At 41.4% G+C, this 25,584-nt stretch overlaps 2 protein-coding genes across 4 annotated transcripts in view; both read right to left on the bottom strand.

Annotated features, from left to right (window-relative positions):
• Positions 1-19,658, bottom strand: part of ptpdc1a (protein tyrosine phosphatase domain containing 1a) — a 32,311-nt gene extending 12,653 nt beyond the window's left edge. For all 3 annotated transcript variants that reach the window (XM_079511197.1, XM_079511198.1, XM_079511199.1), the window contains exons 1-6: positions 19,498-19,658; positions 14,231-14,332; positions 11,012-11,183; positions 6,346-6,426; positions 5,585-5,703; positions 330-467 (exon numbers count right to left, since the gene is read on the bottom strand). In XM_079511197.1, coding sequence (XP_079367323.1) covers positions 330-467; positions 5,585-5,703; positions 6,346-6,426; positions 11,012-11,183; positions 14,231-14,324 — 604 coding nt within the window. In that variant the 5' untranslated portion in view covers positions 14,325-14,332; positions 19,498-19,658. The remainder of the gene's footprint in view (positions 1-329; positions 468-5,584; positions 5,704-6,345; positions 6,427-11,011; positions 11,184-14,230; positions 14,333-19,497) is intronic.
• Positions 19,659-21,137: 1,479 nt separating this feature from the next.
• On the bottom strand, positions 21,138-25,277 carry LOC306929939 (arrestin domain-containing protein 3-like; the record flags this gene model as incomplete). Its single annotated transcript, XM_079510677.1, has 6 exons — positions 21,138-21,323; positions 22,461-22,732; positions 23,147-23,243; positions 23,649-23,796; positions 24,549-24,609; positions 25,022-25,277. The coding sequence occupies 6 exons, from the start codon at positions 25,275-25,277 to the stop codon at positions 21,138-21,140; spliced, it is 1,020 nt and encodes a 339-aa protein (XP_079366803.1).
• Positions 25,278-25,584: the final 307 nt, after the last annotated feature.

The raw sequence follows: 25,584 nt of genomic DNA, 5'->3' as shown, positions 1-25,584 counted from the left end.
TTACTTGAGGGGGTTCCAAATAGACCTTTACAGGTCTGTAACTTATTGTTAGGGTTAAGGTTAACTTACATGTCAATTTGGTTTAATTTGTACACCTCTCAGAGTTATGTAGGTCCTTGAAATGTAAAAGTTTGAAAAGCGCTGGTATTGTAATTGCATAGCAGACCTGAAGTCCACATACCAGTTTTGACAGTGTGGACAAAAAAACGAAACGTGATGTCATGGAACCGATTACGGTTCAATGTTGGATCCGGTTCCTCTGGTTCAGAATCCTAATCCTATTCTCAATGAGAAGCCATTAATGAATGATGCGTGTTCTTTTTCCTGACCTGTTCTTCCCAGACCAGCGTGGCAGTGGACAGCCATCTTCCCTTCCTGGATGGCGAAGGACATGACCTTGACCATGTCCAGGATGGTAGTCAGAGAGGCCACGCCGTAGTCCTTCCATCCAAAGTTATAGAAGTAAACTGGAAGAAAAAAAAGACACAGACATAATAGTCAACATGCTTGTAAAATATTTTGTTTGGATGAGGGCTAGGTGTACAGAAAAGACAAACCAATGCAGATTTATTCTTCTTTCAAGAATGTTAAAAATTTATGTTAAAGTCTTTCAAAAAAGTAATTAAAAGAAATCAAGCACCACAGTCTACAGCCATTTTGAATGTTTTTAAAGGGCAGAGCTCTCCTTAACATTGTGAACTCTTCACTCTCTCGTGCCTGAGACCAGACTGACTCATATATTGCTTAGAAGCACCAACCAACTGTCTTAAGGACAGGTTCACTCAATACATTCACCTACCTACATGACGGGTGAAAATAAACAAATAAACCATTTCCCAAACCTTACAGAAATCATCACAATCCATAAGGTTTTTATTAATCATGTTTTAGCAGATCTACAATATATACCACTCATTCTTGAGATGAGGGACAAAAGTGGAAAAAACATGTCCCACACATAAGAGCCTTATTTATGTTAAAAATAAATTAATTCATAAAAATAAAAGCACTTGCAAAGTTAAATGTAATACAGTTGTTTATTATTATGCCATTAATTTCATTATATATTTTTTCATATGCCCTCTAAATTAGTTAAAAGCAGGCACTGTACCCAAAAAGGCCTGTATTTAGCCTGTCCCCAGCAAGTTGTCACAATTTCAAACTGCCAAAAAAGTGTATAATACTGTCACAATCACATAAATATACATACTAAATGAAAGTAGATTGTCAACAACATAGCAAACAATATACACAGTTAATTTTAAATATCTCATATCAAATGTGTGTCCCACGTCTCCGTCAACTCCGTCAGGTTTTTTGAAAGTCTTAAATTAATCAGAAAATATTGTCGACAGATTTAGCCTGAAGACTCCTTTTCCAAGTCCTGTTTATATTTGTTGCAACAGTGGAGCACCTGGTCTGACAAGCATTCAATTGTTTGATATTTTAAACAAACAATGTTGATATCAATGTGGTCACAGCTTTTACATGTCAACTCCGTCAGGACATTATTATGATCTTTGTTAAGAATTCCAAAATAATGTTTAGTATTTTAGTTTAGGGTTAGGTTTAGCTAACAACTGAAGAAAAACTAAATGGATAAATTGTACTACAGAGGGTTAAGATGAAAACAAATGTCATTTTGTCAACTCCGTCAGACGTCAACTCCATCAGGTTTTGTGTCTGACGGAGTTGACATGTATCTGACGGAGTTGACAAAAGTGTTCCCAAAACAATAAAATTATAGTTTTTGAATAATGGGAAGTATTCTAATTTGGCAGACAGTTAGAGCATGCCTTAAGGAACATTTTTGGCTATATGGCCATCACAGATTTGTCTCGTGGTGACCATGGCAGCCATCTTCCAAAATGGCCGCCACCTGATGTTATTTTACAATAACTCAAGTTCTACACCACCTAGGATCTTGATTCTGGTGACTAATATTACATTTTCAAGGATGAGGGATACAGTGGTACAATTTAGATTTTCCCTATGACCATGGCAGCCATTTTTCAAAATGGCCACCACCTGCTGTTATTTTACAATAACTCAAGTTTTAGACCACCTAGGATCTTGATTCTGGTGACTAATCATACATTTTAAAAGATGAGGAATACAGTGGTACTATTTAGATTGGTCCTGTGACCATGCCAGCCATTGTTTTTCAAAATGGCCACCAACCTGCTGTTATTTTACCAATAATTCAAGTTATAGACCACCTAGGATCTTGATTCTGGTGACTAATCAATGTAATCATACATTTTAAAAGATGAGGAATACAGTGGTACTATTTAGATTTGTCCTGTGCCCATGGAAGCCATTGTTTTTCAAAATGGCCACCAACCTGCTGTTATTTTACCAATAACTCAAGTTTTAGACCACCAAGGATCTTGGATCTGGCGACTAATCATTACATTTTCAAGGATGAACTTTCTCTGGGAGGGGTCAGGGCTTGTTTCAGGTGCAGGTTGAGTTGCTACTGACAGGACATTACAGTAGGTGGGCTTTATGGCCTTTGACTTGTCCCTTTCAGGCACAGACGCACAGTTTGACTTCACTGGCCACTGCAGGGAACTGTGGGGGAGAAACTTTGGTCTCTTGACACCCCGATTAGGTTCAGGGTTTTTTTGGTAGAGACTTGCCTTTCATGACATCGTTGCTGCAGCAGTTGATCTCCTTACTGCGAGCGGTGGCACACTCTGGGTCTCTTGGGCGTTGTATCTTGGTGGCCTCCTGCCAGTGTTTCTCCGTCCTCATGAGCTCTGTGTTCTGGGGCTCTTACATTGTCTTGGCTGGAGATTGCTTTCCTGCAGGGTCCAGCCCAGTCTTGTGCAGATGGCTGCTGGCCCACCTGGAGGCCCCAACCTCAATTGTTCGGTTGGTGTGATTAGGTGGGGTGGTCTTCCCCAATCAGGATGAGGGGTTTGACCCTTTCAAACCGTTGTAGCGGCAGTCTGGCCAAGTGTCTGTATTTAGTTGTGAGGCAAGATACAGGATACGATTGCTCACCCAGCCCCAGGTGACTTGAGGTGAATGCTCCTTTGATTTGGTAACATTGCTTTGGTTGACATGCTGGGGACACAGAGAACGACACTGATGCCTTCAGTGTCTGCACATCCTGCCTGATAGTTCTGAAGGCAGATCTTCAGGTTTTCCGTTGAGGCAGAGTCTTTCGCTCACAGTTCACCTCAAGCAGGACTTCAAGGTGTTTGCCTTTGCACAGGCTATATGGCTAGGACTCGTGCTTCAACCACTCCGAGAACTCCAACAGGGTTTTGGTTGCTCCTGGGCCGCAGAGCATTGTGCGGCGGAATTCAACTCTTATCTCTGGTGGCAGCTTGTTGAGGAGTCGTGCAACTTGTGAGCCGCATCTAAGTGCTGTGTCTCCCTTTGGGCCTAGGGTTGTTAGCATGCCTACCAGCGACTGTACTTGAAGCGCAAACTTCTCAAAGGCCACCCCATCGCCTCGACAGATGTTGGCTGCCTCCAAGACACTTGCTATTTTCCGTAACACTAATTCGTGGGGCTGTCCAAACTTGTTGTTTAGGTGTCACCCGGGTCTCTGTTGGTGAAGTCGGGTCTATAGGTGGTCTAGAACATTATTAGAACGTTATTTAGTATGGGGATATTAATACAATCTGGTAATAAATTCCTTACCAAGAATTTTCTTCACCAATGTGTTTGGAAGGGTGTCTACTAACATATCCCACATTGCTTTATATTCAACCACCCTAGGGGAACTTTTGACAGCTGCTGAAAGTTGGGGTACCATCAACAACCAATATAAGGCAAAATGTTCATTATGCTTATAGCATGTGACATGTCAAACTAGGGGGTTTTCATGATTCTGAATGCATTCCAAGCATTAGCTATGCACGAAAAACACTCATTGGGCTGAAAACGGCCATAGCCGTCATCACAAAATTTGTGATGACGGCTATGTGATTAGGTCAGCACATTTGGGCACATTTGGGCAAGTGGATATGGCCGAATTTAGCCCAAGGAGTTTGACCCCTAGTTTGGCCATAGACCCCCTAGTTTGGCCATAGCCACTTGCCCAAATGTGCCCAAATGTGCTTACCTCATCACATCTGTGATGATGGCTATGGCCGTTTTTAGCCCAAGGAGTGTTTTTCGTGCAAAACTAATGCTTGGAATGGATTCAGAATCATGAAAACCCCCTCGTTTGACATGCCACATGCTACTTAAAGCATAATGAAAATTAGAACATTTAGCCTTATATTGGTTGTTGATGGTACCCAACTTTCAGCAGCTGTCAAAAATTCCCCTAGGGTGGTTCAATAGAAACCAATGTGGGATATGTTAGTAGACACCTTTACAAACAAGAAAATTCTTGGTAAGAAATGTATTTTCCGAGATTTGACATTCTGATAATATTCCCTGACTAATTGGTAAAATAATAGCAGGTCCGCCATTTTTGAAAATGGCTGCCATTGTCACAGGATAAATCTAAATAGTACTACTGTATTCCTCATCCTTGACAATGTATGATTAGTCACCAGAATCAAGATCCTAGGTGGTGTAGAACTTGAGTTATTGTAAAGTAACAGCAGGTGGCGGCCATTTTGAAAAATGGCTGCCATGGTCACAGGGCAAATCTAAATAGTACCACTGTATTCCTCATCCTTGAAAATGTGGGATTAGTTACCAGAACCAAGATCCTAGGTGGTCTAGAACCTAAATCAGTTCAACTTGTCAACTCCGTAAGATGTCCGTCAACTCCGTCAGACGTTGGTCACATGATGTTTTTGTTAATTTCCAAAGAAATAGATGATTCAATGTCAAATATTTTGTGCTTATGTATTGAAACACCAACTGAAATACTACTTAATGATGCTTTTATTTTTTTTTAACATGGTTTTTATGTTATAATATTGAAAGTAAAGGTTGAAAATGAAGGATTTGAGAAATGGGATATTTCATAATAGTGTGATATTGGAATAAAACAATATTAAATTAATTGTATTACTTAACTTGACTACTAAAAGCCATTATAAGATAACTGAGGACTTTATAGTATTGTTGAAATTATCAAATTAAAATAAAAGGGATTTTAGTGTGTCTGACGGAGTTGACATAAATCAGTTATAAAGTGCATAAATGTCCCATTTTAGAAATAAATGTTATGCGAAAAACCTGTTCCTTCTCAAGATTGGTAGTTGAGACCTGTGTCTACAAATACATCCATTTCATTTTAATGGTTCTTAAAATAAAAAAAAATCTGATTTGAAAAAGGTTTTGTCCCTTATCTCAAGAAACAAGCTCACAGCATGTCACTCTTCACTACTTTAAAAAAAAAAACACATCTTTTCTTCTGGCAGTTCCTGGCATAAAACAGATGGGGGCTTTACATACTGTAGATTGTGCATTACATTCACCCATTCACACACACATTCATAAACTGATGGCGGCGGAAACCATGCAAGGCACCAACCAGCACATCAGGAGCAATTAGGGGTTCAGTGTCTTGCTCAAGGACACTTCGACATTAACTCTGGGGGAGCCCGGTTTTTAACTGGCAACCTTGCGGTTACCATCCAGCCCATGTTGTGGACACACTCACTCCCAGCCTCCATGAAGGACTCAGGTCTGTACGTGAAGCCACTCTCTGGTTCCAGTGTGTTGCCACAGCTAGCGTGCTCTCCAGGGCGCTGCAAGTTAATCACCGTCTTCAAACCACACCTGTGTACAGGAGGAGGATGCCATGTCAGCATAATTATGCACACTCTCTGCTGGGGAACAGATTAGGTTGTGTAATTTGTCATGTTCCCCAGGGGGTTTATTAAGAGAGGCTTAGTCTTGGGTCGATCAAGCATACATGTGGTGTCAGCGCTGAATCCTGGAAATATATTTGTCCAGCTATTGACTATGTTCTTCTTAAAGATTCAAAGATTCACCCCACTTCACATCTGAATTTATATCAGTTTTTTTTTTAAAGCGACACCCTTGCTTTAAGATGAGTTGATGTCTGTGCATGTGTGCATTCATTGGTCATATTTATCTAATGTATGCATGATGGTGAAAGATAGTACATTGACGTTCATACTTGTATTAATTGATATAATATAATAAATAATTATGTTAATGCTCTGATGAAGTATATTGGCCAAAATGCCTAGTATGATGTCTAGTATCAGATTCTATGATTTATTTCATATGAATTTAATCGTATCATCTCCACACTCTTTATCTAGCTTGCATGTTTACTGCTGTTGTTGCTATGACTACTGAATTTCCCAATGGGGAAGGTTTACCTCATCACATCTAGAAGTCAAATGTTATTTTCAAAACAAAACGGGTTTGTAAGAGAATAGAAAACTTTACCTTTGGAATTGTTGGATTATATTATATTTGTCCATAATCTCAGTGGAAGGCCTTGCCATAGCCAGCAAGTTGTCAGTGATCCTGGAGAAATAGATGAATAGATCGCTCAAACACAATACATTCAAAGTTAGTAAGTCATCTTTAATAATGACCAACTATTCAAAGTAAGCAAGGCATTCATTCATTCATTCGTTCATTCATTTAAATAAGTGTTAAATAGATATATTCTTGTATCAGTCATTGCTATAGAGCGTCCCAGTCCCGTCCCCTTTCATGACGACGCCAGGCCCAGGAAATGAATCACAATGCATTTTTCCCATAGACATTTCAAAAAGTATTTATTTAATACCCAGGGGGCAAACCACCCTTTTTTTAGGAAACCTGCATTTGTCATAACATACAAAGTTGTCCACCAGAAATAATATCTATGACCCCATAGGATCACAACCTATATGGACAACTCGGTCAATTTTGTTGCGAAAGTCCAATATGGCCACCCCCAATATTAGCCCCTATTAGTTATAATGGGGGGTGAATAGGGCAACATTTTAAACTGAGAGATATTTCCACGAAACTTCTCAGGTTGATCAATGATATGAATACGAACATTTTTTGTATTGCAAGTTTCCATGAAATCCAATATGGCTGCCACAATATGGCCGCCACATTATTAGCACCAAAAAAATAGGTTTTGGCTCTAACTTCTGAACCAGATAAGCTAGAAATGCAAACTTGGTGTCTATTTCATGGTTTCTGACCATGAGAGACTCAATGGAATACCTATTTTCATTATTGGGTGTGTCTGGACCCTTATTGTGCATATTTACAAGATGGTGGCTACCCGAAATAGTGCTTTACCATGATTTCTACCATGATTGTTGACTGTTTTGGCAAACACAAGCAATATTAATCCATTGGCTAAGATTCATGGCACAGAAGGAACATATTTTCTTGAGCTTGCATATTGTAAAAATGGCTGCAAACATGAAAAGGAAAAGACATTACATTTCCTGTCAGATCCTATTACCCAGGGGGGCAAACCACTCCTTTTTTGGATACCTGCATTTTCCATAACATCAAAGGTTGTCCACCAGAAATATCTTTGACCCAATAGAATCACAATGTGGACACACCGGTCAATTTATTTGCTGGAAATCCAATATGGGCACCACAATATTAGCCCCCATTAGCCTATAATGCGGGTGAATAGGGCAACATTTTTAACTGAGGGATATTTCCACAAAACTTCACAGGTTGATCAATGATATGAATACCATAATTGTTTGTATTGGAAGTTTCCATGATATCCAATATGGCCACCACAATACTAGCACCCAGAAAATAGGTTTGGCTCTAAATTCTGAACCAGATGAGCTAGAAATACAAACTCATGGTTTCTAACCACGAAAGATATTATTGTTTCTTTTAAGTGTTTCTTTGCAGAAAGACATCCCTCTGGCTGTATTTTGGTTTTGTTCTACTGTTTGTTGGCATTTCCTCTGTTTATGTTGACAATCATCCCTGGCAGGGACATGCATCGCCAAGCCGGACATCCCTTCCTTCACTGAGTCTGCATGGTCTCTCAGTGACGGGAATGCAGTCCCCTGTCCATCTACAGAGCCAGCCTGGCCTATGTCAATGGACAAGACAATATCATGTAGCTGTATCAAAGGCTGCCAGAAAATCTGTTCATGTGCCAGGGACTGGAGACAAGATGCAGCAGGAGCTTCACTCCATTCCTGACTGGGAATGTCTCCGATGCATGCATCATTCTGTGTGCTCTTTATGGGCCCAAAACCACTTGCTCAACTCCAGTCCGCTCCTCTGACAAGTGTCCTGCTCACTGACAAGAGTGACATCCTAGCACACTGGGAAGAGCACTTCAGTGAGGTCTTAAACAGAGAGTCCTCAATTTCCGAAGAGGATATTGCCACGATACCCCAGCTGCCAATCAAAGCTGATATGGCTGACCCCCCCCCCCCCCCCCCCCCCCACCAGCGCAGAGACAGTGAAAGCACAACCAACCACTTCTGGAAAGGCACCAGGAGGTGATGGGTTGCCCGCAGACATCTACAAGAATGGAGGCTTGGCACCTGTACCAGGTCATCTGGAAGAGGGGGAAGTCCCACAAGACTTCAAGGACGCATCCATAGTGCATGTTTACAAGAGGAAAGGGGACGGCCGGGGCATACTGCGATAAATGGTAAATGGTGCATTTATATAGCGCCTTTATCCAAGGCGCTTTACATAGATTGTGCATTACATTCACCCATTCACACACATTCATACACCGATTGCAGCGGAAGCCATGCAAGGTACCAACCAGCACATCGGGAGCAATTTGGGGTTCAGTGTCTTGCCCAAGGACACTTCGACATGTAGACAGGAGGAGCCGGGATTCGAACCGCCGACCCATGGATCATTGGACAACCTGCTCTACCTCTTGAGCCACAGTCGCCCATCATGCCACAGATAACCATTATGGTATAGCCCTCCTGAGTCCTGAACATCACAGGAAAGATCTTAGCAAGAATCATCCTCAACCGGCTAATCAGCCATGCTGAGAATGTTGTCCCTGGATCCCAATGTGGTTTCCACGGAGGCAGAGGTACCTGTAACATGATCTTTTCCATTTGCCAGCTGCAAGAAAAGTTCAGAGAGCAGAAGGGTCTCTATATGGTCACCAAGGCCTTTCACACAGTCAATCGTGAGGGCCTGTGGCAGATCCCTGGCAAGTTTGGCTGTCCAGGGACATTGATCTCTCTCATCGCGTCCTTGCATGACAGGATGCTAGCCAGAGTCCAAGATAATGGTGATGCATCCCCAGTCAGGAATGGAGTGAAGCTCCTGCTGCATCTTGTCTCCAGTCCCTGGCACATGAACAGATTTTCTGGCATAGGCCAGGCTGGCTCTAGATGGACAGGGGACCATCACTGAGAGACCATCCATACTCAGTGAAGCGATGTCCGGCTTGGCGATGCACGTCCCTGCCAGGGATGATTGTCAACATAAACAGAGGAAATGCCAACAGAAACAGTAGAACAAAACCAAAATACAGCCAGAGGGATGTCTTTCTGCAAAGAAACACCCCAGAACAATAATACTTAATAGAGGGAAATTATGGCTAAAATATTTATATATCTCTCGTGGTTAGAAACCATGAGTTTGTATTTATAGCTCATCTGGTTCAGAATTTAGAGCCAAACCTATTTTCTGGGTGCTAGTATTGTGGTGGCCATATTGGATATCATGGAAACTTCCAATACAAACCATTATGGTATTCATATCATTGATCAACCTGTGAAGTTTCGTGGAAATATCCCTCAGTTAAAAATGTTGCCCTATTCACCCGCATTATAGGCTAATGGGGGCTAATATTGTGGTGGCCATATTGGATTTCCAGCAAAGAAATTGACCGGTGTGTCCATATAGGTTGTGATTCTATTGGGTCAAAGATATTTCTGGTGGACAATCTTTGATGTTATGGCAAATGCAGGTATCCAAAAAGGGGTGGTTTGCCCCCCTGGGTAATAGGATCTGACAGGAAATGTAATGTCTTTTCTTTTTCATGTTTGCAGCCATTTTTACAATATGCAAGCTCAAGAAAATATGTTCCTTCTGTGCCATGAATCTTAGCCAATGGATTAATATTGCTTGTGTTTGCCAAAACAGTCAACAATCATGGTAGAAATCATGGTAAAGCACTATTTCGGGTAGCCACCATCTTGTAAATATGCACAATAAGGGTCCAGACACACCCAATAATAAAAATAGGTATTCCATTGAGTCTCTCATGGTCAGAAACCATGAAATAGACACCAAGTTTGCATTTCTAGCTCATCTGGTTCAGAAGTTAGAGCCAAAACCTATTTTCTTGGTGCTAATATTGTGGCGGCCATATTGCGGCGGCCATATTGGATTTCATGGAAACTTGCAATACAATTTTTTTTCGTATTCATATCATTGATCAACCTGAGAAGTTTCGTGGAAATATCTCTCAGTTTAAAATTTTGCCCTATTCACCCCCCATTATAACTAATAGGGGCTAATATTGGGGGCGGCCATATTGGACTTTCGCAACAAAATTGACCGAGTTGTCCATATAGGTTGTGATCCTATGGGGTCATAGATATTATTTCTGGTGGACAACTTTGTATGTTATGACAAATGCAGGTCAACCCCCTTTGCCCCCTGGGTATAAAGACCTTTTAAGCGTCGTACGAAGCCAACTCGAGTCGTGGCAAATCATGACAACGCAACACATAAGGGATACAGGATTAACAAGTGAAATTGGAAGTGATGATACAAAGAAATCAGCAGACAAAATTGGAACACTAAAATGTAAGATGACAAATGGGTTCTCACTCCTGATTGGATGACATTGGCAACCAATGAGAACATTTATTTTAGCTGGCGTACTGGGAGATAGGGATTTGTTACTGAACAAACACTCAATTGCAAATAGCAATGTTTACTCTCACAACTCTTAACAAAAAAGAAAATATCATAACAAAATTTACAGCACTGTTACCGGGACTATAGCCCTGCTGGTGTGAAGTGACAAAAATAGCAGATCTACAAGCTCACAATGCGTCGCGACTCGCAACACGGCACATTGCAAGCTTGTAGATCTGCTATTTTCAGCCTCCTTTCACTTTCAGCTCACCAGGATGAGTAAAGTCCTTTTATGGCTTGCTCCTCGTCGCTCCAGCGCGAGGGGTTCTCGTATTTACAGGCCCTGCCTCCGCACGCCATGGAGCACTGCATGTGTCCAGGGATCACATGACGCAGTCTCTCCCCCACCTTGGTGTATTTGGCTGTGGGGACCCTGGCGTTGGCTGGAGACAAGAGGAGACAAAAGAACATGCATTTTATTTTTTTATGGTTATTTAAAAAATAAAAATATTTTTTATTGCCATGGGGATGAGGGTACATTGGGAGAAGGATGCTGAAGATGGATCTGCCAGGTAAGAGAAGAGGAATTAGGCCAAAGCGGAGGTGACAGAGGAAGCCGCAGAGAACAGAAGCACAGTAGATGATCCGCTGTAGTGATTCGGGAATTAGCCCAAAGGAGGAGGACTCATAATTGTGACAATTCATTTCTCCCATTGTAACGGTCACTGCTGTTGTACCCTACCGACTCACCTGCCAGTGAGGATCCCCCAACGGGAAGACGTAGCGCCTCCATCCTACTCCTCCCGTTCAATGTTCCCTGTAGACAAGCTCCACCCCCCATTCCACTGGAGTACGCAAAGTGACAAAAATATCTCCCTCCCCGCCTAGCTTCGCTCCCCCAAAGAACGCGGCTAATTGTGTTCATATAGAAGTCTGTCCAAGCCGGATGCAGCGTGGTGGATTCAAAGACTCCACCCTTAAGGTCTCCACACACCGGGCGCGAATCGGATGCGAATTTGGATTTTTAGCTGCGGTTTTCCGAAAAACGCGGCCGGTGTGCAACCACCTTTACTCTACAATGGTGGACCAATACTTCAGCCCCTTTGTTTCAGGGTCAGTCGAGTGCCCCTTGAGACAAAACAGCACTACTCGTCATCCTCACTGCTCTTTGTCCGAGCTGACATTTTACCTCCATTCTCAAGTTAAGTCTTGGTGAACATCTCCTCCTCGTCTCTCTCTGTCGCTAACTAATTCATCACAGTGACACAGTTCCTGCAGCTGCCATTACATCTGCCGACCCAGTGTTTTGTGACATCTAGGGCTGCAACAGTTTAACATTTATCAATTAATAAATGTAATTGATTATAAGGAAATCTATGATTTAATTGTAATCAATTTGAATCCATTAAAACCATAAAAGCATCTGTGTCATTTTAGATTTTAGTGTTGGCTATTCAAAAAAAATAGCAGCTTACAGCATGTCAGTTCTGCGAGCTTGTAGATCTGCTAGTTATTTATTTTCAATTGTGATTTTTTAACTCAAATCTTTTCTTCAAATCTTTGCTTAGAACTAAATATTATTAGATGGGGGGGTCAGCGGGCCAAGTACATATCAGTTTGGGGGTCGTTGATATAAAAAGGTTTGAGCAGCACTGATATAGAAACATAGGTTTTTCAGAAAACTGCTAGGATTTAGAAGGCATTTGTAGAATCGGCCTCATGTCTTAATGTTAAGTGGTAAAAATACAAATACCCAATCAAGTCACACTGAGTTTGTAGATCAGCTATGTTATTTTTTGCTTATTGTTTTGGATAGAATAATAGCCAAGACAATAATCAATACAGTTGCAGCATCAGCGGGAACCCTGACATGTTTTACTAAAGGTCATACATGTAATTTGTATCTAAACACACACAACACACACACAAAATGACTGTTCATGGGTGTCGAAGCAGTCAGTCTGACCCATTTTGAGATTTTGAAGTCGATTATCTTTGCTCATGAAGCTCTCAGAAGGTTCCCATTTAGCCTAGTAGCCAAAAAGTGAACCCGGACATGTTGAGTACACCAACATTTTATGTTAGAAATGTTTAGTATGGGTCCCCAGCATGTAGAAACTGCCGGATGCTAACTTGCATATGTTGAGCAATTTTCATAATTGGCATAATATGTGACCATACCATTAACAACCTATAGAAGGCAAAATATTCAAAATTTCATCATGCTTTATCTAGCATGTGATGTGTCAAACTAGGGGGTTTTTATGATGCTGAATCCATTCCAAGCATTAGTTTTGCAAAAAAACACTCATTGGGCTTAAAACGGCCATGCCCACTTTGTGATGACGGCATTGGCCGTTTTTAGCCCAATGAGTGGGGCTAACCCCCCCCACACACACACACAGTATGAATTGATGTTTTTTACAGAATGATTCAAGAGTAACACTCTAAGATAACCTTTTAAAAAACAAATCATTAAACATCAAAACACATCAAACAATAAATAAACGTTTCTATTACTTCTGGTAAAGCTTATATGCTATTGGGAGTAACAACATCCTTTGTGTGTGACCTCCCATTTCTTAAATTGTAGCACTTTGTGTTCGTAGACAGGCTCTGGATTGTCAGTCATTGGACTGGTCCTTTCTCGATTGAATTCTCTTTGAGTAGCTTCCTCGCTCCGTGCCTCAATTCAAGAGTAGGGTTTTGCCAGTCACAAGATGTGTTGTAAAAGGTTATGAAAAACATTCCAGCTTTGTGTTAAAATCAAAATAAATTGGGGGAAAATAGATGATCTACAACAGGGCTATTCAACTGGCGGCCCGCAGGCCAAATGCGGCCCGCAGAGCGCCCCCTAGTGGTCCTTGGAATAATTTAAAAAATATATATAAAGTGCTAGATTATCATAATGACAGTAATCCTAAATTATATTCTATCATATTCAAGGGCTTTTGGAGAGAAATTAGACAGACTCCTGCTGTGTGTTTGTGTGTGTGTGTGTGTGTGTGTGTGTGTTTGTATTTTCAGCTAGTGCTCGTTGACGCTCGTTCTGTCAAATAGGTCTATTCTAAGGTATAGCATATACTTGTATAGACATATATCACCCTGTGCTCATACTGTGCACAAATGTATTAGCTACATAAATCTTTGTGTTTGAACACAAAATGCATTTGTAGAATCAAAAGAATTCCGCGCTTCACGCGCACGCTGTGCGGCCCTCCACACACAATCATTCTACAGTTGTGGCCCCCGACCTAATCTAGTTGAATACCCCTGTTGTAGATGGTCACATTTTCAAATGGCAGATGTATGGAGGGTTAAAGTGCTCAAACTGAAGCAAAACCCAAATACCGTAAGCAACTACACTGTAGAAACACAAAAAAAACACAAGCCGCAACTTCCAATATTTACAAGCAACTATACAGGAAAACAAGCCCAAAGTGGTTTATGCAGTAATAATAAGCGGACATGGCTCGTTGTGTTTTCCTACCTGCCTCCATGATGTCCTCCGTGCTGCTCTGTTCTCCGCAGACTCCAGAGCTGGGGTAGGACAGGCCAGTCAGCAGACTGACACCGGCTGCCATGGCACGAGCTGCGAGGTAAGTGGAATAGACATTGTATCAAAAGATGTGGGGGGGGGGGGGGGGGGCAGGATAATGAGCCGGCGATCAGACAGGTGCTGCTGATAAATCAAACAATGAGGAGTTGTGAGGAGGAGGTACAGCAGGAGCGCTGTTGCCAGGCAAGGGAAGCTCCTCCAGGGAGGAGAGCAACGTGCGAAAGGAGGAACCACCATGCAGACTGACTCATGTGTCACCCTGCGGACACTTTACCTTTGGGAGCGCATTGGGGCGTGCCGAGTTACCATGACACGGATCCGAGTAATCTATTCTACAGGATAAAGGGATCAATTCAAACTGCCACTGTTTGAATTAGTCTTTCAACCCCATGTGTAATGCTACTTATGTACTTAACCTCACTTAGATGATATGTTTTGCTATTTGATAATTGACATACAACAAAGTAGGGTTTGAGTGGCTTAAAAACAGCATATCCTGTGCCTGGGAACTATAGGGCTACTAGTATTGATTTAATATGTTATCAACAAATATTCTATCAATTACCTGTTTTTTTAAGTGGTGCAACCACTTCCTTAAGTGACTATGTGTGTGGCTGGCTGGGTGGGTGGGTGGGTGGCTGGGTGCGTCTGAGCACGAAAACAGCATGGTTGTTTTTCACCACCTGTGCGCAACCTAACACACACACAAACACACACGCATATATTAACTGTGATTTTGGGTGTGCCAGTATAGTACAGTGACAGTACAGTACAGTACAGTAGAGGGTACAGTAGAGGGACCCCCACACGGTAACACTGTCATTTCCGTTTCGGACGCGGGGCGGCTCGCCGGAATCGGGCCGGCACCCTGGGTGCGTTCCTGTGGGTACTTTCTTGAGACTCACGGCCACGCTACACCAGGCTTTTCGCGCACAAAACGCACGCGTTTACCCTAAACGCGTGCGTTGAATTTAGGTCCAGTCCTATTTTAAAAAACGCACGCGCGGGCCGCGCGTTTAGGGTAAACGCGCGAGAAAAGCCTGGTGTAGCGTGGCCGTTAGTCTCAATGTGTTTTACTGGTTAAATAAAAAATGTATTTCCTTTACATTTTTTTAAACTTTCACCTACAATAAAACGCTAGAGAGAGTGTTCGATTAAAGTATTGTGTGTATATATATATTATAATGAATTACATCGATTAGTTCAAGTAACTCTTGTACCCCTACTGGGAACTCCCAAGCTTGCATTAATATGCCGTCTCCACACACATTCAACACATTAAATGTACGTACAGTATGAATGATTGATGTGACCACAGTTATTATTAGCTGGGTGTATTGTGTTGCTTCTTGGCTTACATGTGATTTACCACAGCTCATGTGACTGTAGTGCCCTCATGTAAGACACTGCTCTGACACATCACTCTGGCTTTATCTCATCATGTTACACAAAAGGCCCTAATGAGGATTAGGGTCCGACAGTGTTGTTACCCCAACTGTGACACTTCACTAGGGGCGCAAGTTTATCAACCTAATACATTTTTTATATATTATAAAAAAACATGTATGTATTTTTTTTATTCTTCTTTTTTTTATTTAATGCGTAAGAGGCAGTGTCCACAAGCGTGTTTTTGAGCTGCCGGCTCTAAGCTTGTCACAATTACATAATTACTGTATTTGTCATAATCGTTCCATGCATGTTGAAAAAAGTTCATACATTATGAATGTATGGTTATTCCCACATTTTTACCTTTTGACAGCTCCTCTGAAGCTGGCATGTATTCCTATGGTAAAGATGCGCTGGTGCGCTCAAGCATCGGACTTCAGCGCTCTAAGCGCCCACGCAGACAATAGATCAACTTTTGGAGATGAGAGCCGGTCATTTGATCCTTCTGATTGTGTGTGTGACAACCCGGAAAATGTACGAAAAGTCCCCGTTTACGTTGTTTCAACCAAACTATCTGCTAATAAGGTTTTTTGCTTGCTTTTGTTGTAAAGTGACTTTGGGTACTAAGAAAAGCCTTATATAAATCTGATATATTATTAACTAACTTTATTAAGAGTGCTTTGGACTCATTTGTGTTTTTGATTGGATGTTTTGTCACCCTTTTGTCACCCTTTTTAGAACCAAAGAGTACCTTCTATCAACTCTTGACTAGACATGAACGCTGTATCCCTGGTTTTGTCTATTTTACAGGATTAACTGTTGCTCTCCAAAAACATGACATGACTGACATTCACTGTGATGTTGTTCCATCAGCTAGTGGGTAGATATGAAGGAGGTGACTGTGCTGTTTACACATGATAGCAGTGAGTCAATGCCTGTGTGGGATGTGAGGCTGCCACCTCCACAATAAAGGCCACAGGCACCAGGAGGTGGCTCTTTGAACACCATGTTCTGAATAAAATGTTTACAGTAGGGATGGGCGATATGACATTTCTAGATATTATCGATATCCGATATGATTAATTGCTGTTATGGCCGATGACCAATATAAACCGATGTCGATATGATCTCATTCTATATAAATTATTTTTCTGCTATCTACGAACATATTCAGACCCCCCGCTAGGGTACAGCAGGTGCCAACTACGTACATGTTCGTACCCCCCCCCCCGTATACTCCATATATGAAAGCGGCGACTGTCAATTTATCTTTTAGCATTGCTCCGGTTGCTATGCAACGCCTCCGTCCCCACCAGATATGGGATTTTTACACCCAGGCTCCATTTACTATATCTCAATTAAAGCAGGATTTTCAAAGCCCTGTATCTCTAAAGCTTCGATTGCTGTCCATGGTGAGCCGTCGAGCATTCAATGATCGGATTTAATTTGTGACTTTGTCTCGCATCGCTCCGGACATGTAACCGTTTCTGACGAGAGGTAATGATCACTGCTCACAACAACAGCCCCCTCCTCCCTGATAACCCGGAAATGAAACGGAGGTTCATTACAGTGGGAGCCTATGCCTGGCTTTATGCTACCACCTAGAAGGCAGAAAAAGTGTTAAAAAAAGAATAATTGTGTCCATTCTGAAAAAAGGCATATAAACACTGAATTTTAAAAGGCAATGCCTCTTTATTCCAAAACGAATGCAAGGGATGCACCGTTATTGAAATGTTGTCCCAGTCATATCCCAACATAAACAGTTTGAAAATTAAATGTTCCAACTGATGTTGACCCTTTTGAAAGCTTCCCCAGAAATTAGGGATATTGCATTTTAAGGTCAACATTCGCCGAATACCGAAATGATGACAGATGAATTGCCCATCCCTAGTTTACAGTATGGTATTTATGATGATAATTGATTCAAGTCTTACTATGCAACTTTGCCCTGTCATTACAAAACAATAGTTTTGGTGTTTTCACTGTTTGTTTTGTTAGACGGCAAATTTGACACTAAACATGAGAGATAAGACCTGTAGTTTTACATTTGACACTTTCAGATGACACATCCCCTGGTGTAGAATAATAGAAACTTGGATGGAAACGTGTTTAAGGTTGCAGCCAGATTGCTTTCTAAACCAACATGTCACATTAATATTTAATAGATGCATAGTTGCACAAGTGGGATCTGTTCGGAGCCATGGAAGGAGTCTAAAATCGTAGAGCTATACCTCTTTGGCAGAGCACAGCGAGTATTTTTGTAATGTTCTTTTTTTTGTATATCTGTGTCGTTCTGCAGGGCTGTGGAGTTGTTTGGGTCTAGTGGCTGATAAGATAACTGTTGCTATATAGACAGGACCCATAGGTTCTATGGTCTATCTATGGTCACGACCCACATATGAGAGAGTTGAGTAAATATCCCATTCATTTATTTATTTCATTTCCTACGTTGAGTTTTATTTATTTAAAAATATATTTTTAAATCCCCCCCAAAACGAATTAAGACATTTTCAAAATAATGTAAATCAGTATAAATTAATAACAAAAATCCATGAAATTCCATAAATCCGAAAACAAATGTTACGTTTGGGTCCTGGCCTGGTGAGACATGACATTTCTGTTTTGGGTCACGGGTGTGGAATCTTTCCTAAACAGGTCCTTATTTTCCTATAGCATGAAATGAGTCGCAATTCCCAGGTAAAAGTCCTTCTTTATTCAATCAGGCATATCCCATAGTTACATCAGGTTACAAGCATAGCCAAGTCATCTTTCCATTAGTACAGCACATTCAGGCCAGGCCAAGCCTGTCCATCATGGTCTCCTTCGCTCTCTCACCCCAACCAATCTCCTGTGTCTCTTCTGTGTCCCATCTCTTTATACCAATATAACATGCAGTGGGTGTCACCTTTGTGTGTGTGTGTGTGTGTGTGTGTGTGTGTGTGTGTGTGTGTGTGTGTGTGTGTGTGTAAGGAAGTCAAAAGACCCCCACCTGTGACAGGCACTGTAGTAATAAAATGCATAGAGTCAAACTGTTAACCTCCTATCATAAAGATTGGCAGAGGTGGTCTTCCTGAGTGATAACCCAATAGCCTAGGTATTTTTACAGCTGCTGTAAGCCACGGCCTGTGGTCACAGACCCCACCTACAGATAGCCTTTAGTTAATAATAGAGAAATGGGTCAAAATAAATAGTATTGTTTTGTTGTGTAAACACAGGTCAAGATTAGATACTATATCTATGCCTTTAAAAAGGTGGGTATTTTTTTATTTTTTTTCATGTAAACAAACACATGATAAAGTTAAATGATATGCCTTCACCAAAACAATATTTGAACAAAACAATAACATGCACTTGCTTGCTGATGGGTCCACAATCTACATTACAAATGGATGACAGCAGGAGGATGCACAAGCTGTCTATTGTGGGACATTGGTTTGTGTCATGCTATTTATTTATATTTGTCTGTAATTTTATGTATATACATACACACACTATGAATTAAATTGAATAGTGTAATACAGTCAGACAGTATGCTTAAGCACACACAAACCCATATGATGAGGGGGTGCTGATGCTGCATGCTAGCTTATTTGTTATGGTTAGGAGTTGAGTTCCCATGGGCCGGACGGACGGGTCGCGCTGTGAGTGGCTGACGGCGTTTCCATGGCGTCCGCGACATCTCCCATTATCAGTAGTTATCCTGTCAACGAGCCAGCCCATCACAACGCGACCGTCGCTACGGGCTATGGGAAAGGATACAGCCTCCTCCAGTTAGCTTCTGTGCTAGCCGGAGCAGGCCTTATTAAACATACCTTGTTCTCGTTGTCGTGTCCGCGTGAGGTTTTTAACATGGTCCGTTTACATCTATCTAAAGTCGTGGTGATGCCACGTTGTCAAATTAATCTTATCCATTTTAAATGTGCGAGGAAATCATCCCGTAGTCGTGTCCATTTGGTCAGCTAGCTGAGCTAGCAGCTAGCCACAGTTGCAGCCTGAGTTGTATTTGGTCGCGCGCCGTGCCGCGCGCCGAAAATACCCGATCTACAAGCTCACCGCGCGCAGCGCCGCGGCGCGTTGAGAACTTGTAGATCGGCTATTTTCCTACTATTGTACACGTCCCAGGGGCGGCATATGTCATGTGACCACACCCAGTTGTTCAGTAGTTCCATCCACCTACCATGCAACCTAACTGTGGATTGGAAACTTTTGAAGTGTCAAGTGAGGTATTTTTCGGTACCGGTATTTCCATGTTTTATACAATAATCTAGTCTACTACATCTCTCTCAGGCAAATGACAAGGTTTATGTTTTCATTTATTTTCACAGAGAATAATGTTTTCAATCATTTAAAAAAGACAAATATCATAAGGGTGATACTATTGTTGTGCATCAAGCCACCAATGACATGAATTCAATGGTCTTTGAAAATCCCAGACATTTTCAAATCTGTACTGTACTTTACATCGCTTTCAACAATAAAGATTTAAAACATAACACATAACCATAGCAGTGGTGGAAAGTAAAGTATATTCACTCAAGCACTACTTATTTATTTTTATTACTTTTATACTTCTACTCCACAACATCTCAGAGGCAAATATTGTACTTTTCCCACTACAATTATTGTATAGCTTTAATTACTAGTTAGGCTATTGCAGATCTTTATTATTATTACAAAATATACATTAACAAAATAGGCTAAGTTACTCTATAGCCACTCTTTGATTGATTGATTGATTGATTGATTGATTGATTGAATTAAATGTAAAAATAGCAGCAGAGTACAGTCCAAAAGGGATAGCACCAAAAATGTCCTTGCGGTCTTGTTTCCATTTAAAGCCCTATGCAATGCATAGACATGACATGAAGAATAACAACAAAATTCAATATCATCAATAACAACAACAAAAAATGAGTGGGAAAGCGGAAGGGGGGGGGGATAATTTCCTCTCCCTTGGGCCTGCTGAAAGGTGGATTTTCAGGCCCCTTTTTATAAGATTATAGTTATCTGCATTTTTTGAGGGAGGGGGTCAGGGCATTCCACGCCCGGGTGGCCGTGTTGTAGAAGCAGAATTTACCCAAATTTGTTTTGGAAGTGGGTGGTACCAGATGTTGTTCATGCTCCCTCTAGTATTGTGGCTGTGGGTGTCACTCACTTTTTTTAGGTAGTCAGGTATGCAGGTACTGCGGGCATTGAGGGCAAGGCTGCAAGTTCTAAGTTCACTCTACAAGTTCACAACGTGCCAAAAGCTTGTTGATACCAAATAGCTTTGGTATTGTATATTTTGGGGTATTGTATATTTTTTATGCAAATACTTTTGCACTTTTACTCAAATCAAAATTTGAATGCATGTCTTTTATAACAGAGTATCTACATTCACTGTACAGTAGTATTGCTACTTTTACTAAAGTAATAGATCTTAGAATAAATAGAGTATACTTTCTTCTGGTTTTCAGCTGTACCAGCTCTGTCTCTGCAGTGTCTCCTCACTCTCCTGCCCGGCCTGCAGTGAAGCAGAGCCACCTGTCTCCTCACTCTCCTGCCCGGCCTGCAGTGAAGCAGAGCCACCTGTCTCGTCTAGAACAATGATGGGCATCTTGACCAGTGGGTTTTTACTGTGGGCCACCTCAAGAACAACCTGGAGAAAAAACATTATGACAGAGATTCAGTGAGTTGTCGTTTTGAAACTGTAATATAGCGGTGTTGTCGGTCAGAAAACCCTTATTCTCAATATTTTAACCTTTGGTGTTTTTTCGTAAATTAACGCCCTACTTGATCATACTACAGTGTCACACAAAAGTATCAAAAGTAGCAGATATACAAGCTCAAAACGCATCGCGAAGTGACCCGTTTTGAGCTTGTAGATCAGGGGTGCCCAAAAGGTAGATCGCGATCTACCAGTAGATCACAAGGGCTGTGCAGGTAGATCACATTACATGCCCCTAAAAAATATATTTAATTTAAATTTTGCCACTTGAATTAAGGTGACTTGATTGACATTTAGAAGGGCCTGTCAGCTCAAACCCACAATGTATTACTTTGTTTTCAAGATTGTTGTGCACAAACGTCAGTAGCATTACAAAGTTATATACTGTGGAGTAAGGAAACAGCAAGACAGGAGACCTTGGGTGTGACGAGGTAGTTTACTCACTTTCCACATACAAAATATTACAGTACACACTGTCGGTAGAAAGAAAAACCCTACCAATTTCATTTTCCTTCTATTTCCCATTCCAAGTGTGTTTGTCTTACTGTAGCCTATGTAACGCCAGCGCCGCCCCCCCCAGGTAAACAAATTTCAGCAATGCGATCTGATAATTTTTTTGGTGGGTAGATCTTGTTGCATCATAGTAATTTTGAGTGGCTCTCAAGTCAAAAATGTGTGGGCACCCCTGTTGTAGATCTTCTAACCGTTTTGGACATAATGAGGTTTCCACCCGACAGCAAAGAAGCAACTTTACTGTAACCTGACCTGACTATGATGTATGCAACAGCAAAACAAATGTAATCCTTGGTCAATATAATAATATATATTTATTATTTTAAAAATCCTGAGTGTTAATGTAATTCTGAGAATGTCAAAATTGAACCAAATGGACCCGTAACTCCCGAGAGTGTGTAAATAAAACCTTATGTGTCCATTTGGTTCCATTTTTACGGGTCAGTTGAAGATGCTTGGAGCTATTATTATTATTATTATTATTATTATTATTATTATTATTATTATTATTATTATTATTATTATTATTATTATTATTATTATTATTATTATTACCTTCAGTCTGTATTCCAGTTTGATGATTGGACAGTTGAAGATGCTTGGAGGAAGCAGTGCTGGGATGGACATCACTCTGGTGACATTCTGCCCACTCCTGGCACTCACCACCTCGCCCTTCTCCTTCAAGATGTTATTGATAGCAAGCTTCCGTCTCCTCTTGTTGCAGCTGAGGTTGGCATAGAACGACTGCTTCTGGTACAGGTAGTATTTGGGAGTGACGGAGTGGCTGGAATTGTTAAGTATCTCAGTCTTGACTTTGAGAGCGTGTCCTGTAACAACAAGAGATAACTTACATTAGGTCTCCTCCCAGTGGGACATGCATCGAGGACCTCCCTAGGGAGACGCTCGAGAGGCATCCTAACCAGATGCCCGAACCACCTAAGCTGGCTCCTTTCCAGGCGAAGAAGCAGTGGCTCTACTCCGAGTCTCCCTCACTGAACTTCTCACCCTATCTCTAAGGGAGATGCCAGCCACCCGTCGGAGAAAACTCATTTCGGCCGCTTGTATTATTACTCTTTAACATTTGACTAATCTTAGGCATATTGTCTGTCTTATGGTCAGGCACCAGTCCAAAAAGAAGGGGAAAAAAGGCTGGACTATTGCAAGTCACGGTGCCGAAATACGATCGATCGAGATAGATAGATTAGATACAGTAGATAGTCATGATATACATGAATGGTCACCTTGCAGGAATCCCATTCTCTCGGTGTGAACGTTGATATTAATCTTTCCAGAAGCGAAACAGTTTAACTCCTTGTCTTTGTTCCTGTCTTGAGGTTTCTGAGGTGAGAGAAAACAACAATAAAGACTATTCAGGTTCTGCAAGCACATTGAAAGATGAAGATAAATCATTTCCTAAGATCAATGAAGTATATTCGTTCATGATTTCAGGCAGTATGAGTTTGTTGCTTGAGGCCTCAAGTCTGGACTCTAAATGATCCCAGAGTGTAAATGTCGGGAGATCACCGGCTCCAACCACTGCACATGTACTAACTAGTTACATTGAATTTACATAATACACTATGGATGTAGTTATATTACATTAATGGTTAATGTGGTTAAACGCTAACGTGACATGGATGCGTTCCAGGTCTCAATGGATTAACATACTCTACCAAACAGACTCAGAGACGCAGACAGAGTTCAAAATGCCACTGTGACATGACACACGTTTGTATCACTCACCATCAGATCGGGGAGGGACATGTCCGCATTGGAGACCACAGTAAAGCGTGTCTTGGCTTTGCTGGCTTTCCTCATGGACCTGGTCACTTTGGCTTTTAGTGAGTAGTAGATCTTACCATGTTTTCCCTTAAAGGATGCTGGTAGATCACTGCAGCACAGAGAGAACAGGATCAAAGACAAATCATGTGGATGTCTGGGTCCAAACTTCATGGCCCCAATGTTGATCTCAGACTTCATGTCAGTGGCCATGCAGCCTGTTATATCATGACATCATTTGCCACTATGACAGTGGCTCTCGAAGATGTGGGGTCCGGGGACCCCCAGGGGTCCTTGAGGGGGTTCCAGGGGGCCCATCAGCAAAATGGGTTAGTATTGCATCAAAATCAGTTTTACCACTGTAAACCTATTTGGTTTGGCAACTCACAAATAGCAGATCTACAAGGTCACAATGCAAGCACGACACGTTGAGAGCTTGTAGATTGTAAATATTGTAGAAATTGTGAATATTTCGTAATAATATTGATTGAACATTATAGCACAAAGGTCCAGCGGTTTACAACCAGCTCTGGCAGCGGTCGCCGAACGGATAGCGGCGCGGTCTAGATACCGGAAGGTTCCCAGTTCGAATCAGCCGTCCGACACGTTAAAATTACCACCGCTGAAATGCCCTTGAACAAGGCATCAACCACTACGATGAAATGTGTTCTATGAGCAGGGCCTGGCTGGAAACAAGTTCTTGAGCTTAGCCCAGATACCCTGGGTAAATATAGATTTCATTTCATTTCATTTCATTTCAAACTGACACACACACACACACACACACACACATTAAAGAATGGGAGCTGACCAGTACAACCACAGTCAAATACTGTTGGCCACTAAGATTTCCGTTTTGCTTACCTATCAGGTATTTGGAAAGAGAACGGTCGCTCGTGTCTCCCTGGACTCAGCGTTTCAGAGCCTACAGTGGTACAAAACACAAGATTTTACCCTTTGAACCTTTGACTACATCTTGATAAATAGATGTTTTGTCCTATGTTCCATGTTTTGTAATTTGTATCCAATAATACAAAATAATAATAATAATAAAGATGAGTGACTGAAGTATAGGCTAAAAGCAGAAGAAAGTAGGTCCTATTGAACCATATCTTCCTTAACCACGTGAATCCCAGCATCCATATTCTGGGCTGGAACATTTTCCCAAAATAGCAGTCTAGCTTGTAATTCAGAGATTCGTTGTCTAGATGAAAAACAAAACGGTCAAAGTACTATTGTAACTCAAGTCCGGTTCTCTAAGACTAGAGGGTTTAAGTGGTTAATAATAATATCAACAACAACAATAATAGTAGTAATAATAAAGATTATAACTGTACCATCTCTTTCTTGTTGTATGAGCATGTTTTCCATGGAGAAGATCTCGTCTTCGGCGTGATAGGTAACTATCACTTTTCCTCCATAATATTCAGTCCACATGACCTTAGCTGCACCTACAGCTCTCACAGAAAACGACTCAATTGTAGTTTGTTTGGAAATCACCAACAGAACCCTGCCAGTGATGGTGTCTCCTCTTCTGAAGACATTCTGTGAGTTGTTGGAGTTGTATTCGACAGAAATACTCTCGATCGTCATTCTTGTTCGCTGGGTTCTAAAAGAGCAAACACATACAGTCACCTTTATACGTTTCCCTAATCACCCCTGACAGTGCAGCTGATAAGCAGTGGTGGAAAGTAACTAAGTAACTGTACTCAAGTACACTTGTCAAGTTGTCATTCTCCTGATATCAAAACCGCTCTAAAAGAGCACTTATACAGGCGGCTGCAATTCGAAACTGGCCAAGTCAACGCCTACCTATACCAACTGCTTACTGTACATATGCCAAGTCAACGCCTACCTATACCAACTGCTTACTGTACATATTTTTCTTTTAGATTTCTAA

The sequence above is a fragment of the Electrona antarctica genome (assembly GCF_951216825.1).
Source record: "Electrona antarctica genome assembly, chromosome: 9".
NCBI classification, from domain to species: Eukaryota; Metazoa; Chordata; class Actinopteri; order Myctophiformes; family Myctophidae; genus Electrona; species Electrona antarctica.
Note: the sequence above shows the minus strand (reverse complement) of the source record. Positions and strands in the feature narration are given on the sequence as shown.